Source organism: Hylobates moloch, unplaced genomic scaffold (assembly GCF_009828535.3).
Source record: "Hylobates moloch isolate HMO894 unplaced genomic scaffold, HMol_V3 SCAFFOLD_3, whole genome shotgun sequence".
Lineage (NCBI taxonomy): Eukaryota > Metazoa > Chordata > Mammalia > Primates > Hylobatidae > Hylobates > Hylobates moloch.
The window spans coordinates 36,232,791-36,250,703 of NW_026652278.1; the positions used below are offsets into that span (position 1 = coordinate 36,232,791).

A 17,913-nucleotide genomic window follows, 5' to 3' on the forward strand; every position below is an offset into this window, starting at 1 on the left:
AAAAAAAGCAGACTTTACTTAAAGATACAATGGAGTTTCAGAATGTGACTTTCCAGTCAGGGGAGCACCAAGCAAGAGCTGCAGGGGGTAACATGAATGGAGGGCTTGGCCAGGAGGGCCTCCCACCGCCACCTCAGCTCACCAGGCTGACGTGAAAACCCCAGGGAGATGCGTCATTTTTTGACCAACCGTGTAAAGTTGTGACTAGGTGTCCTAAGACAAACTGCCACACAAGGACTACGGCAGTGAGAGACATTTCAAGTTAAATGCTAAGGTTTCCTCAGATAAGGTCTTCCACATCACACAAGAAGCTATTGCACATCACTCCTTTATTATACTGATCTGGAAAAAGGATTTAGTACAGTTATGCCCAGATGAACACTGGACCCATGTGGCAGGGTCAAGCAACTAGAACATGATTCAGAAATCAGTGAAAGACACACTTGGACAGGACCAAGAGGCATTTCACTGCCACAAAACAAGGCAGGGATTCTAATACACACACCAGGAAGCACTCCTGCCCCTCAGAAGTCAAGGAGCTGATCCTATATTGGTATGAGGAATGGCTTATTTTCTGCTGACCACATGTGGGACTATTTCAACCGCCACAAGAAACCGCAGAAGGGTTACTGTTTTGTATTATTTATATATACTATACTTTTTTAATAAAAGTAAATGTAACACATAACGAAATTCAGGATTGATCCCAACCTAGAGCCAGATCCTCTGGGGTCAGGGAGGAAACATTTGTCACATCACCATGCAGGTTACATTCATCTTCCACTGGAATGACTAGAGCCCCCCAGGCAGTGGCCTGACTGCAGAAGAGCAGAAGACTGGCTCATGGGGACAGACAGGCTCTGTTGCTTCTCCTCATTGGTCATGGCTTAGCATGGTTCCTTCCCACAAGTCCTTAGTAAACAAAGCACTCGCAAAAACCCAAGTCACTACTTTTAAACTCTGTTGGATAAGGGGAGCTTTTCCACAGCTTAGGCTGAGAACCTGTGCTCTAGAACTGCTATTCTGACTAGATTGTATGAAGGGAGTGGGTGCAGGAGACAAAATGGCTAAAATGAAAATGGGAGCCACTGGTCCCCATCTGCAGCTACAACTCAAGATGTCTACAGATGTGGTCAGTGTGACATGTGCAGGTGGGAGGGGCAGAGGGACAAGATAGGCAGAGAGGGTGCTCCTGGGGACAGTATCCTCCCCGCCGGCCTTCACTTCTTGGCCTTGCCCTGGGCAGCCACAGCTTCCATGGCTTTGCGCACCGTCTCTTCATCCCCCAGAAACTGCATGGACTTGATAGGCTTCAAGTTCTTGTCCAATTCATAGACAATGGGAATACCAGTCGGCAGGTTCAGCTCCATAATAGCCTCTTCAGAGAGACCTGAAAACATCCACGATCATCAGCCACACAAGACATAAATCCACATCACCCCTCCAGGTTTACTTTGTCCTCCAGGTGACAAAGGACTTTGACAGAAATTAAAATAAGACACGCTTTATGATCTTTATAGTAGTTCTGAACCCAGGGAATGGCCCCCACCATACTTATTTCTCAGCCATTAAACTGAAAAGCAAGAAAAGGTATACAAGATAGACCACCAACAAACTACAGCAAGGTATATGGCCAGGTATCTCCACCAAAGTGGGATCTAGAAGCCCACAGTGAAGCAAGACTGTACACATCTCAAATATCCCATACAGTCCATCCAACCAAAAATCAGCAAACGTGGGCCTCTAGGCCCTCGCGGATGAAGATGCAAATTGAGATTCATGTGTAAAGTTGTGCCTGGTTGTGACTAAAGAATGTTTTCTTTTATATATATTTGTTCTTTTTTTTTTTTTTTTTTTTTTTTTTTAAGAGACAAGGTCTTACTCTCTCACCCAGACTAGAATGTAGTGGCACAATCATACCTCACTATAACCTCAAACTGCTGGGCTCAAGCGATCTCCTGCCTCAGCCTCCTGAGTAGCTGGGACTACAGGTGAGCATCACCACATCAAGCTAATTTTTCATTTTTCTTTTGTACAGACAAGGTCTTTGTTGCTCAGGCTGGTTTTGACCTCCTGGCCTCCCAAGGTGCTGATAGTACAGACATGAACCACTATGCTTGGCCTTTTAAAATTTTGTAGAGATGCAGTCTTACTACATTGCCCAGGCTGTCTCAAACTCCTGGCCTCAAGTGGTCCTCCTGCCTTGGCCTCCCAAAGTGTTGCAATTACAGGCATGAGCCACTGTGCTTGGCCAGCTAAGGAGGATTTTCACTAGCAGTTTCATTTGACAATACCAATCTAGAGGTGAGCTTCTCAATCTTTAATGTGTATCCAAATCACCTGGGGAATAGATGCCACTTCTGAAACAGGTCTGGAGTGAGACCTGAGGTTCTGCATGTTTAACAAGCTCCCAGGGGGTCCAGCTGTCACTATTCTGCAGATCACATTTTAAGAAACAAGGGTTGAGGGTGTTTTTTCACTAGAAGTCAATCTAGACCATCTCTAAAACTGTTAACATGTCCAGCCCTTTCCTGGACTCCTTTTTACCAAGTCCCTGATTTGTGGCAGTTCTGCTTTATCCTTCCTTGAGGGTGCCTCTGAAAAAACATACATACCCTCCAGATGCTTGACAATGCCCCGGAGGCTGTTGCCATGGGCTGCAATCAGTACACGTTTCCCCTCCTTGATCTGGGGAACTATTTCTTCATTCCAGAAGGGCAGAGCTCTGGCAATAGTATCCTTCAGACTCTCGCAGGAGGGTAGCTGATCTTCTGTGAGGTCTGCATACCTGCGATCCTAAGCAATAAAGAATCCAAGTTCACCACTTATTAAGTTACATCTGTTAAAAGACTTCATGGGCCGGGCGCGGTGGCTCACGCTTGTAATCCCAGCACTTTGGGAGGCCGAGGCGGGCGGATCACGAGGTCAAGAGAGCGAGACCACGGTGAAACCCCGTCTCTACTAAAAATACAAAAAATTAGCCGGGCGTGGTGGCGGGCGCGAGGTGAGGCAGAAGAAGGCTGAACCGGGGTCGTGATCGGCATGACCGAGACCACCCTCCGTCTCGAAAAAAAAAAAAAAAAAAGACTTCATGATGTATATCGATTTTGGCCCATTAACATTTACAGGGTTTTATAAAATCTGACTATGGAAACAAAAAAGAAGACAGTAAACTATCAACCATATCGTCTAGTAAGTGAAGGTCATTCATTGGAGAAGGAAGGATTACAATTAACTATTTTATCATGAATTATAAGTTCAGTGAGATTAGGCAGACACTACTAAAAGCCCCTGATCCTGGGCGGAGTGAGCAAACCTCTGTTTGTCCATACCTTACTGATGTTGCTGTAGAAAGGATGGTCGGGCTCCATCGGAGGTGGTGGGACATCATAGGAGCGCCTCCAGATCTTCACCTGGGCCTCACCATGCTTTGCAGCAGTTTCTGCTTTATTGAGACCGGTTAGACCCCCATAGTGCCGCTCATTGAGGCGCCAAGTCCTCACCACTGGCAGCCACATCTGATCAATGGCATCTAGCACGGTCCAGAGGGTCCGGATCGCTCTCTTCTGCACTGAGGTGAAGCAGATGTCAAACTCATAGCCAGCATCTGGAAATCAGTTCAAAGTGATAAGCTAACCAGGTCTACTCTGAGCCAAAATGTTCTTCCGTATCAATCTCCTGTACAAGTAGTCCAAATGACAATATTTGGCCAAAAAAGAAAATATTTGGCCAACTGTTTTGTTTATCCTTGCAATCTATCCAAGGTCACAGCTACTATGTAAGAGATTAAAACCCATGCTGTGGGACTCCAGAATCCAACTTTTCACCACCATCTCTAGCTATCCCCATTTTCCTAACTCCCAAGGATCCTGATGTTTGTATTTCAGTTAGAATTGTCACTTTTTCTTTCTTTTTTTTTTTTTGAGACGGAGTCTCACTCTGTCACCCAGGCTGGAGTGCAATGGCGTGGTCTCGGCTCACTGCAACCTCCACCTCCTGGGTTCAAGCGATTCTCCTGCCTCAGCTTCCCGAGTAGCTGGGACTCCAGGTGCGTGCCACCACACCCAGCTAATTTTTGTATTCTTAGTAGAGATGGGGTTTCACTATGTTGGCCAGGCTGCTCTCAAACTCCGCCCACCTCAGCCTCCCAAAGTGCTGAGATTACAGGCGTGAGCCACCACACGTGGCTTTTTTTTTTTTTTTTTTGAGACAGAGTCTCACTCTGTTGCCCAGACTAGAGTGCAGTGGCGCAATCTCAGCTCACTGCAACCTCCGCCTCCCAGGTTCAAGCAATTCTTCTGCCTCAGCCTCCCAAGTAAGCTGAGATTACAGGCGCATGCCACCATATCCAGCTAATTTTTGTATTTTTAGTAGAGACAAGGTTTCACCATGTTGACCAGGCTGGGAATTGTCACTTATAATAGATATTTTACTAGAACTCTAATGTAAGAAAATGAGGATTTAGGCCGGGCGCGGTGGCTCACGCTTGTAATCCCAGCACTTTGGGAGGCCGAGGCAGGCGGATCACGAGGTCAGGAGATCGAGACCACGGTGAAACCCCGTCTCTACTAAAAATACAAAAAATTAGCCGGGCGTGGTGGCGGGCGCCTGTAGTCCCAGCTACTCGGAGAGGCTGAGGCAGGAGAATGGCGTGAACCCAGGAGGCGGAGCTTGCAGTGAGCCAAGATCGTGCCACTGCACTCCAGCCCGGGCGACAGAGCGAGACTCCGTCTCAAAAAAAAAAAAAAAAGAAAATGAGGATTTAAATCTCAATCAGGACACAGGAAGAGCTCTTCCTGTACTGATAAAACTTCAGTTTGTTATATAAAACTGTATTTTGTTTTTGTATTTGTTTGCAATTGTATTTGTCCGTTGTATGAAATTGTATTCACTGTGGAGTATGGAAATCACATCATAAACTCTAATCCATGGTTTCTCTCTACTGTAGTCACAAAGTTCCAGCCTAATCCCAAGTACCCTCAGAGTATACCTACTTAAATGTTAAACCAAGTTTAGAAGAAGCCACTCACTAAAGAAAGACCCAGTGCTGTGCACTATCTGATTCATCAGTGAATCTGTCCTCCATATACAGTAGTTATTGTGGCAAGAGTTATGTTGGCCCAATGAATAGGTTACAAGAAATCAGTTTTGGCCCGGCACGGTGGTTCACGTCTGTAATCCCAGCACTCTGGGAGGCCGAGGCGGGCAGATCACAAGGTCAGGGGATTGAGACCATCGTGGCTAACACGGTCTCTACTAAAAATAAAAAAAAATTAGCCGGGCGTGGTGGTGGGCGCCTGTAGTCCCAGCTACTCAGGAGCTGAGGCAGGAGAATGGCGTGAATCCGGGAGGCAGAGCTTGCAGTGAGCTGAGATTGCGCCACTGCACTCCAGCCTGGGCGACAGAGCGAGACTCTGTCGCACGCAAAAAAAAAAAAAGGAAATCAGTCTTATTGATTTTGTTTCATTAAAGATTACTCACCCTCCCACCATAATGGGGAGATGTCCCTTTCCTTGATGACCAAGAAAACATTCCTGTTTTTCTCCATTAGGCTAGAAGGCCCTCTTAGCAATTCAGCACAAACTTGCCTGGATATTGCTTCATATTGGGGTTAGCAACAGTAATTAATAAAACATAAAGTGAATTTTCCTGCCAGTCATTCAAATGAGAATGAGGCCAAGAAGAACTCATTCTTACTGAGTGCGGGCTGGGGGGAATTAATCACCAGGAAAACTCACACCGCCCACAAGACAAAAACAGGTCTCATCACTGAGCCGCCAGACAAGTCCTAGTAGACTCACTTACTGTCGCCTTCCTAACTGTAAGGAAAGGAATGACTCCCCAGCAAAAGGCTGAGTCACCCGGAAGTTAATACCCACAGTGTAAGCCTCAGCCCCCATGCTGGAGAGCTTCAGGCTGTTTCACTGCAATTATTTCCACTTGCAATGAGGCGGCTCACTTTGGACACATAAATAGGTCCTCAAGGAGAAAAGAAGTTCCGCTTAGGAGTCTTAACAGAGAACCTGAAGGATCAGAGCATAAAGCCTCTTCCTTTAAGTTGCCCATCAAACTAAAACATAGCCTAGGGGCACTCACAGGGTTAGGAGTGGACAGCGTGGTGTGGACTCCATCCTCCCCCAGGCCATCCCTCTCTTAGCAGTAAGGATGCATGGGGAAACTCAATTCTCACTAGCTTTCTCCAGAAATCAGATTCAAGACTGTACAAACCCTATCACTTAAAGCACTGAGGAATTATTTATATATAGGTACTCGACCTTTTAAACTGTTAAATCTTTTAATTTTCTAGACTGTTAAATTTTTAATTTAATGCTAACATTTATTTTAAAACTGAAATAGGATGTTATTTTACAGAGATTACAAGTTTCACTATTTGATCAGTCTCAAATAGAGACAACATGGTTTAACGTGGACTAGTCATTGGGAAACCACCACGGACTGATCAGTTCTTCCCGCCACAAAGCTAAAGAAAATGGCCTCCTTTACCAGCACTTTCCATTTCCCAGCCTCTCCTAAAAGATGAGGTCACACCAGGCCATCTCAAACACTCACTCCCCTGCCCACCCCACCCCGCAGAGGTTTACATTTCCCAGACTGTCCCGCGTTTTGCTTCATTTGAGAAGGATGGTACAGTGAAGGCAAGAAGCTAGGAGAGCAATCTGAGGCCAAATACCTGTGCCTCATGAATGACCCTTGTGAATGGCTGCTTCTTTGTCCAGAGATTAGAAGGGAGCAAAGGAGGATCTGTCCCTATCCTCAGCGGAAGCACCTCTTCAGTCCAGGGATTCTTGGCCGTGCCGGCAGCAGGGAATGCTTCCTTATTAGCATTCCAACACCACAAAGAGCAGACTGGGGCGGAAGCAAGCCTGGATAGGCAAGCATTATCTCACAGCCACTTCCACCTTTGCCCAGCGTCCTCAGCCAAAAGCCTACCAGTTCCTCACACCTACCTGTTACTTCCCAGAACTAGGGCGAGGACACTGGACTAGGAATAAGATATGACCTTGGACAAGTCATCTTTCCAAATTCTCACTTTTCCCAACTATAAAGGGGCCTTAGAAGGATGAGGAGAATAAAATCTTATCTACTTTATTGGGTAGAAGGAGCAACTCAAATCATTCATTCATTCACTCAGTTACACCTACAGATGCGTTTTGGACATACTATTTGTGGAATGCTACCGAACAGCAAAGACCTACACAAGCACGCGGATTTCTTTGTGTCCTGAGGCTTGTTAGGCACCCCCAGGGACTCCACCTACTGCTGGGGACGAGGCTGCGTGGCCTGTCGATCCGCTAGGATCCGTAGCCGCCTCTTGAGAGGCCTTGGTTACAGCTGCTTTAAGGCACAGGGCGTCCTCCAGGAGCCCCAGACTGTACTAACCGCTTCTGGCGCTGAGGGCACCTGAAAAAGAACTGGCCGCCAGAGATGGCTCCATTAGGGCAAACTGTCCACGACTTATTATTATTATTTTTATTTTTTCTGAGCCAGAGTTTCGCTCTTGTTGACCAGGCTGGAGTGCAATGGCGCGATCTCGGCTCATTGCAACCTCCGCCTCCCAGGTTCAAGCGATTCTCCTGCCTCAGCCTCCCGAGTAGCTGGGATTACAGGCGTGCGCCACCACGCCAAGCTAATTTTTTATTTTCAATATAGACGGGGTTTCACCATGTTGGTCAGGCTGGTCTCGAACATCCTGACCGCAAGTGATCCACCCGCCTCGGCCTCCCAACATGCTGGGATTACAGGCGTGAGCCACCACGCCCGGCCGGTCCCCGACATATTAAATGTTCAGACTAGACAGGGAAAACTGCGAAGCGGTGTCGTGGGGAGCGCAAAGGGTTGCGAGGCGACCGCCCTGGGTCTTCCCCCTGGCACAGCCCCTCATGCTCCACGGCGTGACCTTGAACACAGTCGACTCTACCCTCTGCACTCATCTTCTCAACTACACACTAAACTGTTAGAGAGATGCTGCCCAAGGTGCCGGCCCTCTCCAGGAGGGCGCAGACGCCAGCCAGGCGGCCTCCGAGGCCGGACACCCGGCCCTTCGCAGCCCCCACCCGGCCCCTCCGCACCTCGTAGCGCCTGCCCGCCGCGCTTCGCCTCCTCGTGGCCCGCCGGGCTCAGGTCGGCGTCGTACCAGCCGCTAAAGCGGTTCTCCAGGTTCCATGCGCTCTCGCCGTGCCGGATCAGCACCAGTTTGTAGGCTGCCATGGCGGCGGGCTGGGGATGCGGCACCGACTGGGGTTAGCAGATTCCGGAGTAGCAGCCCGCCCCCTCGGCCGCGCCTGCGCGCTCGCGCCGCACAGCTCGGCTCCCGCGAACGTTCTCACCCAAATCTTTCCGCTCGCTCTGGACCGCTCTCCGCCCTCCAGGTGTGCGCATGCGCCGCATCCTGGCGCTGCGGCCCCCGACGGGAGGGGGCGCGCTCCGGCACGCCAGAGCGCATGCGTCCTGCCTCTCCAGCTCCGCGTCAGCCGCCGCAGTCACGGAGCGCACGTAAGCACGCGGAGGGCGGAGGGTGGAGGGCTCTAGGGGCGGCCCCAGTCCGCTGGCTGCCGCGCGGAGGGCTCTAGGGGCGGCCCCAGTCCGCTGGCTGCCGCGCTGCTCCGGAGCAGCTCGGCCAGATTAAGTGGCCCTTATCACTGGAACCGCTCCCATCCGCACGCAGAGATTGATTCACAGATTTGTGTTCGAGTCTTCACTCGTACATTCTACTTGCTTTGTATCTTTGGGCAGGTCGGGAAACCTCTCAGCCTCATCTGTAAAATGTGATCATAAATACTTACTGAGTACCTGGAAGTACTCGGTAAATAGTAGTTTTTACTATTACTCTCTCATTTGAGCAGGACACTGATCTTTTTAACCCTAGTTTACACGTAAGGAAACCCCGTGACCCTGCTGATTCCAGAGCCTGGTCTTTTTCCAGGGCGGGGTTCTTTATCCCGTCTCTGTCTACAATCTTCCACACACGTCAGTGTGTGCTTTCTGGGTGTTTCTGGGCCTCCAACAAGAAAGCAAACGCTAGGACCCTTCAAATATTTCAGGAAGGGGCGAATTCTAGTCACTGCCTGTCTTTCTCCGAGCCCCAATCAGCAATTTATTATTACAATTTTTTTTTGGTTTTTTTTTTGAGACGGAGCTGTCTCCAAGACTGGAGTGCAGTGGCGTGATCTCGGTTCACCGCAACCTCCGCCTCCCGGGTTTAAGCAATTCTGCTGCCTCAGCCTCCCAAGTAGCTGGGATTACAGGCACCCGCCACCACGCCCGGCTAATTTTTGTACTTTTAGTAGAGACGGTGTTTCACCATGTTGTCCAGGCTGGTATCGAACTCCTGACCACAAGTGATCCACCAGCCTCAGCCTCCCAAAGTGCTGGGATTACCGGCGTAAGCCACCGTGCCTGGCCTTCTTTTTCGTTTTTAAACAGTTTCCCCCTGTTCCCAAAGCAGAGTGCAGTAGCATGGTCATAGCTCACTGCAGCAGCCTTGAAATCCTAGACTCAAGTGATCCTCCTGCCTCAGTCTCTTGAATAGCTGGGACTACAGGCATGCCACCAGGCCTGGCTATTTTTTTTTTTTTTTTTCTGTAGAGACAGATCTCACTATGTTGACCGGGCTGGTCTCAAACTCCTGGCCTCAAGTAGTCCTCCTACAGCAACTTCCCAGCGACACTGGAATGACAGGTGTAAGCCACTGTGGCAGGCCAATCTCCTGGTTGATTTCAATCTAGACACTTTAATGAGCACCAAACATGAGCCAGGCAGTGGACTAGACTCCAGGATGGGTTGAATGTGTTTCCTGTCCTTCAAGCAAGCAGAGGGCAAATAAGACCCATGTATGAGTAGCCAACAATAACATTGGGTGGCTCACGCCTGTAATCCCAGCACTTTGGGAGGCCAAGACAGGCGGATCATTTGAGGTCAGGAGTTCAAGACCAGCCTGACCAACATGGTGAAACCCCCACTCTACTAAAAATACAAAAAAATTAGCCGGGCATGGTGGAGTGTGCCTGTAATCGGGAGGCTGAGGCAGGAGAATCACTTAAACCTGAGTGGCAGAGGTTGCAGTGAGTGGCGGTCATGTACCAGTAAAGCACCTACTGCATGCCAGTCAGTGTTCTGAGTGCTTTGCAAATATTAACTCACTCCATCCTCATATCTCCACAATGACCCTCTGAGGCAGGTTCTATCTTTTCCCCACTTGCAGATGAGGAAATTTGCCCAAGGTGACAGAAATCAGGATTTAAGCCCAGGCTGCTGGCTCCCAAGACCATGCTCTTTCTCCACTATTGTCTATGGCCTCCACATTTTTGTTGTACTTTGGCATTTGTTGACTTTGAAGTGTGGGAAGGATTTGAGAGGCAGAGAAAAGGCACTTTGGGAACAACATGAACCAAAACACGAGTGGTTTGCAGCTACATTATCATAATGGCTCCTGTTTGTGAGGATTTAGTGCAACTAGCCTTTTAATGTATAATTTCAACTCCAGCAATTCATATTATGTAAGAATTTTTTTTTTTTTTTTTTTTTGAGATGGAGTTTCGCTCTGGTTGCCCAGGCTGGAGAGCAATGGCGCAATCTTGGCTCACTGCAACCTCCGCCTCGCGGGTTCAAGCAATTCTTCTGCCCTAGCCTCCCGAGGAGCTGGGATTACAGGCATGTGCCACAACACCTGGGTAATTTTGTATTTTTAGTAGACACGAGGTTTCTCCATGTTGGTCAGGCTGGTCTCAAACTCCGGACCTCAGGTGATATGCCTGCCTCAGCCTCCCAAAGTGCTGGGATTACAGGCGTGAGCCACCATGCCCGTCCTTATGTAAGAACTATTATAGCTCCGTTCCACAGATGAGGAAACCAGGGACCAGAGGAATTGTTGTGCAAAGTCACAGCTATTAAGTGGAGGAGAAACTGGGACTCAAACCCAGGCCACCCAATGGCCTAGTCTGCACTCTCACCACAGCACTCCACTGCTTCCCTCCTTTGTAGCTGGGAGAAGATGGAATTCAGTAACTGGAGAGGTGACTGGGATGAGGTGCAGCCCTAGAAGCTGCACTGGAACTTACAGGACCCCAGAGCTGCCAAGCTAGAATGCCCTCAAAGGGCTCATGGTTCAAGCCCCAGGGGCGTCACCCCTATGGGAGTTTCGCTGAGGAGCCTGTCTCATAGGCGGTTCTCCCTCTGATCTTTCCTGCTGTCCAGTCATCCTAATCAGTTGTTCAGGCACTCCCAGGGAGAGCTTTTCCAGCCTTAACCTTGGCTTTTTGTCCTGCCTTGGCCCAAATCCACACTCCTAGCCTGACTCCTACCGTGTTTTCTTCTCCTCCTGCTGCTCTCAAGACATTCAAGATTCTGTGCCCTTGTCACCTCGTCTCCTCACTGGGTTCTCTCATTTCTGCAATGAGTAAGAAATATGAGTAGGAAGAAGATGCTCTCGGAAACTCAAGTTCAAATATTCCTGTTTCTGGTTAGCTCTGGGGCCTGCCATGAGTCACTCAACTTCTCATCCTGTTTTCCTGTCTGTAATCATATTCATACCCACCTAAGCAAAGCCTTTAGATGAGAAATAGATGAGATGATGAATGGAAACAACTAGTCATGAATTTTAAATATATTATTAATAATATTATATATATATATATTTTTTTTTTTTTTTTTGAGACGGAGTCTTGTTCTGTCACCCAGGCTGGAAGGCAATGGCACGATCTCAGCTCACTGAAACCTCCGCCTTCTGGGTTCAAGCGATTCTCCTGCCACAGCCTCCTGAGGAGCTGGGATTATAGGTGCCCGTCACCACGCCTGGCTAATTTTTCTATTTTTGGTAGAGACGAGGTTTCACCATGTTGGCCAGGCTGGTCTCAAACTCCTGAGTTCAGGTGATCCTCCCGCCTCAGCCTTCCAAAGTACTGGGATTACAGGCGTGAGCCACCACGCCTGGCCAGTGGTATTATCGGCTAGTGATATTATATTAATAAATACCATTGTCTAGGCATGGTGGCTCACACCTGTAATCCCAGCACTTTTGGAGGCCAAGGTGGGTGGATCACCTAAGGTCAGGATTTCGAGATCAGTCTGGCCAATATGGTAAAACCCCATCTCTACTAAAAATACAAAAATTAGCCATGCGTGGTGGTGGGTGCCTGTAATCCCGGCTACTTGGGAGGCTGAGGCAGGAGAATCGCTGGAACCCGGGAGGCAGAGGTTGCAGTGAGCCGAGATTGCGCCATTGCCCTCCAGCCCGGGCCGACAACAGTAAAACTCAGTCTCAAAAAAAATAAATAAATAAAAATAAGTGTTATTAGCAGTGTGATTAAGAAGGCAAAAAAAGAATTAATGAGGCACCAGTTCAGAAAGTGTGAGTGTGGTTGCCTGGTAGGGGAAGACTTGCCTGCCGGGGTCAGAGTTGGGCAATAACTGGGATTCTTTGGTTGGGAAGCCAAAAGCATCTGCACCACTGGCCTTGGAAAGGAACTTGGGAACCCTACTTTATTCCCTTCACCAACCCCCTCTGCCTCCAGAAGGAATCTTGTACCTCCTTGGAATTCTGATGAACTCTGATATGCCTCACTTCCTGAATATCTACCTGAGATTTATTTATTTATTTATTTTTATTTTATTTTATTTTTTATTTATTTATTTTTTGAGATGGAGTCCCGCCCCGTCACCCAGGCTGGAGTGCAGTGGTGTGATCTCGGCTCACTACAACCTCTGCCTCCTGGGTTCAAACCGTTCTCCTGCCTCTGCCTCCCGAGTAGCTGGGATTACAGGTGCCAGCTACCACGTCCAGCTAATTTTTGTATTTTTAGTAGCGATGGGGTTTCACCATGTTGGTCAGGCTGGTCTCGAACTCCTGACCTCGTGATATACCCACCTCGGCCTCCCAAAGTGCTGGATTTCAGGCATGAGCCACCGCACCGGGCCTACCTGAGATTTATTATGCATGCCACTGAGCTACTCAACTGCAAACTCCTTGAGGATGGGCACTTCATCTTAACTATTTCATACACCCCCACACACAAACCTGCACTTAGGATGATGCCTTTGCCCTTGGTAGACTCCCTGAGTCCCCAAGTGTCAGAGCTGAGAGAGACCTTGAGAATTCTCCACTACAAATCCCCACCCACCTCCTGCCACGCACGATTCACATTTTACAGATGAAAAAACTGAGAGGAACCATTCAAAAGGGCAGATGAGGCTGGTCCGAAGGTAGTGAGTTATCTCAACTGATTGTTCACAGTCAGTTACAGATCGAACTCCTTGTTCTACCCTTTCCCCCCTTCTCACTACTGCACTTTACCAGTCTTTTTAAAAAAAAATTTTAATAGGCCGGGCGCGGTGGCTCACGCTTGTAATCCCAGCACTTTGGGAGGCCGAGGCGGGCGGATCACGAGGTCAGGAGATCGAGACCATCCTGGCTAACACGGTGAAACCCCGTCTCTACTAAAAATACAAAAAATTAGCTGGGCGTGGTGGCGGGCTCCTGTAGTCCCAGCTACTCGGGAGCCTGAGGCAGGAGAATGGCACAAACCCGGGAGGCGGAGCTTGCAGTGAGCCGAGATCGTGCCACTGCACTCCAGCCTGGGCGACAGAGCAAGACTCCGTCTCAAAAAAAAAAAAAAAAAAAATTAATAAATAAAAGAGCAGATGAACAAGAGACTAGATTTATCAGAGGTGATCCACAGGGAAGGACTCCAAAGTCAGGGCTTCCTGCATCAGAAGAGAAAGGCAGGCAGGGCACGGTGGCTCAAGCCTACAATTCCAGCACTTTGAGAGGCTGAAGTGAGAGGATGGCTTGAGCCCAGAAGTTCAAGGCCAGCCTGGGCAACATGGCAAATCCCCATCACTACAACAAATACAAAAATTAGCTGGACGTGGTGGCATGTGCCCGTAGTCCCAGCTACTCGGGAGGCTGAGGTGGGAGGATTGCTTGAGCATAGGAGGTTGAGGCTGCAGTGAGCCATGATTGCACCACTGCTCTTCAGCCTGGGTCACAGTGTGAGACCTTGTCTCAAAAAAAAAAAAAAAAAAGAGAGGCAGGAAAGGAAGATTGAGGGAGAGAATATGGGAAGTTATACCTGCCCCATTGCAAGGACCCCAAAGGCTTTGCAGCCAGAAGCCGGAATTCCTGGGCAGAGATAGGGATCCATTTAGTGCCAATCACAGCATTTTGAATCTGGGAAGAAGCTTAAAGCCTATCAAACCGAAGAAGTTTCTTGAATGCCAGTAAAGAGAGTAAACCACTGTTTTTTGCCCTCTACTAATTTTTTTTTTAAATCTTATCTCTACTGAACACAGGACAAAAAGACATTTGTTGGGGTTGATTCCTGGGCCTTCTGAAGTTCGGGGCACATGCAGGCGAGCATTACAGGTCCTAAGAATAAATCAGCTGGGAGGGGCTTAGATCCCAGTGGGGTCCCAGCATGTCCTGTGCCCTCCCCATCCCTCCCAGCAAGCATCCTGAGGGACCCCACGTACAGTTCCTCACCAGGGCACTGCCCTCTTTTCCTATCCTGTAGGGAGTAAGTGGGGCCACTAAGTCCTGCTTCCTGCTAGGAGTGCGGGGGTGTCAGTGGAGGATCTGTGCTCCATGCCCTCTTAGCAGGCATCCCCCCAGCCAAGGCACTCATCAATGATGGACTCCAGTGAAGGAAATCATAACTGGGCCTTCATCTCTGCCTGAGGCCTCCAGCCAGCCCCTAAACCCTGAACTCTCAGGACAGAAAGCCTCCCCTTGTAGAGCAGTGTTTCATTCCTCAGGCCCCAGGGAAATTCCCAGGACTCTTACAGCTTTCCAACAACAAGCTTGTTGGCCAAACTGTTACAAAAACTCAGATAAGGGTTAGGCATGGTGGCTCATGCCTATGATCCCAGCACTTTGAGAAGCCCTGGCAAGGGGATCAGTTGAGCCCAGGAGTTTGAGACCAGCCAGGGCAACGTGTCGAAAACCTGTCTCTATAACAAAATACAAAAATTAGCCGGGCGTGGTGGTGCACACCTGTAGTCCCAGCCACTAGGGAGGCTGAGGTGGGAGGATTGCTTGAGCCCCGGAAGTTGAGGCTTCAGTAAGTTATGATTGCACTGCTGCACTCCAGTTTGGGTGACAGAGTGAGACCCTGTCTCAAAAAAAAAAAAAAAATAGAAAAGAAAAAAAGAAAAAGAAAAAATCAAAACAAAACAAAAAACAATAAAGAAAAAAAAGAAGCTAACCAAGAGTCACAGCCATTTTACTCTCCACTGCCCCTTAGGCTAATAAAGGCCTCTCTAGCTTTCCTTTCCCGTTTATTTTTTTCCACAGAAGAACTCCACTGAACATTCATTGAAGGCCCAGATTTAGAGTAAGTGGGGCAAACCAAGTTTTGTGCTGGGTGGAAGGAGGGGCGGCTGCTGTTCAGCCCACAGGACTCCTGTGAGGACACCACATGTCCATAGTTGTTGAACCATGTTGCAAACTCATTGCCTGATGTTCAGATCTCCTGGCTCAGCAGGTGTCTGAGGAGGAGAGGATTTATGCCTCAGAGAGGGCATAAGCCCAGATGATGCCTCAAGACTCAGGTTCTAGGAGAGAAAGCAGTACTTCAGGGACTTCGACTGCCCCCGCCCAAAATGCAGTCGCCATCTGCAGGTAAACAGAGCTGGAGCTGGTGCTGCCGGAAAAGAAAGAGGAGGGCTCTCCAGCAGGCTGCAGCTTCCTCAAGAACTTCCTTGACAGCATCCGGGCTTCCCTGATCCCCCCGCATTGTCAGACTTAGTATAAGGCTGGGCTTTAGTCCAAGCCTTTTTCTTTTTTAAATTTATGGCACTCTCAAAACCACTTGGTGTGCGTGAAGCCCTCTGCCACTAGACCCTGTGTGAAAACTGTAATGGTAAAATGCTCAAAGCAGGGCAATAAGCAAATTTTGACCCTTCTGCTTTCATTCACATAAAACTGATTTCTCAGTCTATATTAATCTTGGATCGCATTTTTTGTTTTTGAGACGAGGTATCCCTGTGTTGCACAAGCCAGTTTTAAACTCCTGGCCTCAAGCGATCCTCCTGCCTTGGCCTTCCAAAGCACTGGAATTACCTGTGTAAGCCACTGAGCCTGACCTCAAAATTGTACATTCAAAACAAGCTGACGTTCTGGGCACAGGAGGCACGTGCCTGTAGTCTCAGCTACTCAGGAGGCTAAAGCAGGAGGATGGCTTGAGGCCAGGAGTTTGAGGCTGCAATATGCTATGATCACACGTGTGAATAGCCACTGTACTCCAGCCTGGGCAATAAAGTGAGACTCTGTCTCTAAAAAAATTAAAAAAAAAAAAAAAAGCTGGCAGAAACTTAGTTATTTGGGATTGATTTGCATCAAGTTTAGTGAATTGTTGGGAGATTAGCAGTGTGTTAGTCCAGGATCTCCGAGAAGCAGTTGCCAAGACAGGATGTGCAGGAAATATATTAGAAGTGTCTGTGACAGGAAATGGGGCTGGGAGCACAGGTGTGATGCTATGTAAGGGAAGGAGGAAGGAAGGTTTGGTGGGTGGCAGCGTCGTCTTAGATTGCAAATGCACTTCTGGGGAAAATTCGGCAAGCCTGTTGGGGGCTATTCCAGCCGAAGTTACCCTTCAGAGGGGTCCTCAGGCTCCCAGGACCAGCCTGCCTTCACATCCTTCATACAGGGATGCTAAGTCATGCCTGGATGCAGCCCATGGGCAGCACAGCCTCTGAATGCTAGGAGGGGCCCTCAGCCAATCAGCTCTCTTCCCTGGGCATGGTGGCTTATGCCTGTAATCTCAGCACTTTGAGAGGCTGAGGGAGGTGGATCACTTGAGTCCAGGAGTTCAAGACCAGTCTGGGCAACACAGTGAGACCCTGTTTCTAAAAAAAAAAAATGAAAATAAAAAGATAGGCCAGGTGAGGTGGCTCACGCCTGTAATCCCAGCACTTTGGGAGGCCGAGGTGGGCGGATCACAAGGTCAGGAGATTGAGACCATCCTGGCTAACATGGTGAAACCCTGTCTCTACTAAAAATACAAAAATTAGCCGGGTGTGGTGGCGGGCGCCTGTAGTACCAGCTACTCCAGAGGCTGAGGTAGGAGAATGGTGTGAACCTGGGAGGCGGAGCTTGCAGTGAGCCGAGATTGCGCCACTGCACTCCAGCCTGGGTGAGAGTGCGAGACTCCACCTCAAAAAAAAAAAAAAAGAAAAAAGAAAAAACATTATGCTGAGCCAAAGAAGCCAGTTACAAAAGACTGCATGGTGTATGATTTTACTTATATGAAATGTCCAGAATAGGCAAATCTATAGAGACAGAAGGTAGATTGGTGATTGCCAGGGGCTGGGAGGGTTGGGGGTGATAAATACAGGGTGTGGGGTTTCTTTTTGAGGTGCCAAAAATGTTTTAAAGTTGACCGTGGTGATGTTGCACACATCTATGAAGATACCAAAAACCACTGAATTGTACACTTTATTTTTTATTTTATTTTATTGAGACAGAGTGTCACTCTGTCACCCAGGCTGGAGTACAGTGTCACGATCTCAGCTCACTGCAACCTCCACCTCCTGGGTTCAAGTGATTCTCCTGCCTCAGCCTCCCGAGTAGCTGGGATTACAAGTTTGTGCCACCATGCCTAGCTAATTTTTGTATTTTTAGTAGAGATGGGGTTTCACCATGTTGGCCAGGCTGGTCTTGAACTCCTGACCTTAGGTGATCCACCCACCTCGGCCTCTCAAAGTGCTGGGATGATAGGCGTGAGCCACCGCACCTGACCAAAAGTTTTAAACAATTATTTTAAAAAACAAACTCACCCAAGCCTACCTACCAGAAGCCTTTGCTCAATGGGAGTGAAGTGGGCGGGTAGCTCTGGTGGATCTAAGTGGCCACTGAGCTGCAGAAAAGCACCTGTCTGCTTTTATCCTAGTCCTGACAGA

The 17,913-nt window shown here is 48.7% G+C and overlaps 1 protein-coding gene across 1 annotated transcript; it reads right to left on the reverse strand.

The window, feature by feature from the left end:
* Positions 1-310: 310 nt before the first annotated feature.
* Positions 311-8,348, reverse strand: PGAM1 (phosphoglycerate mutase 1). Its single transcript, XM_032135233.2, has 4 exons — positions 8,091-8,348; positions 3,333-3,607; positions 2,616-2,796; positions 311-1,390 (listed from the first exon to the last, which is right to left on the reverse strand). The coding sequence occupies exons 1-4, from the start codon at positions 8,227-8,229 to the stop codon at positions 1,221-1,223; spliced, it is 765 nt and encodes a 254-aa protein (XP_031991124.1). The 5' UTR covers positions 8,230-8,348; the 3' UTR covers positions 311-1,220.
* Positions 8,349-17,913: the final 9,565 nt, after the last annotated feature.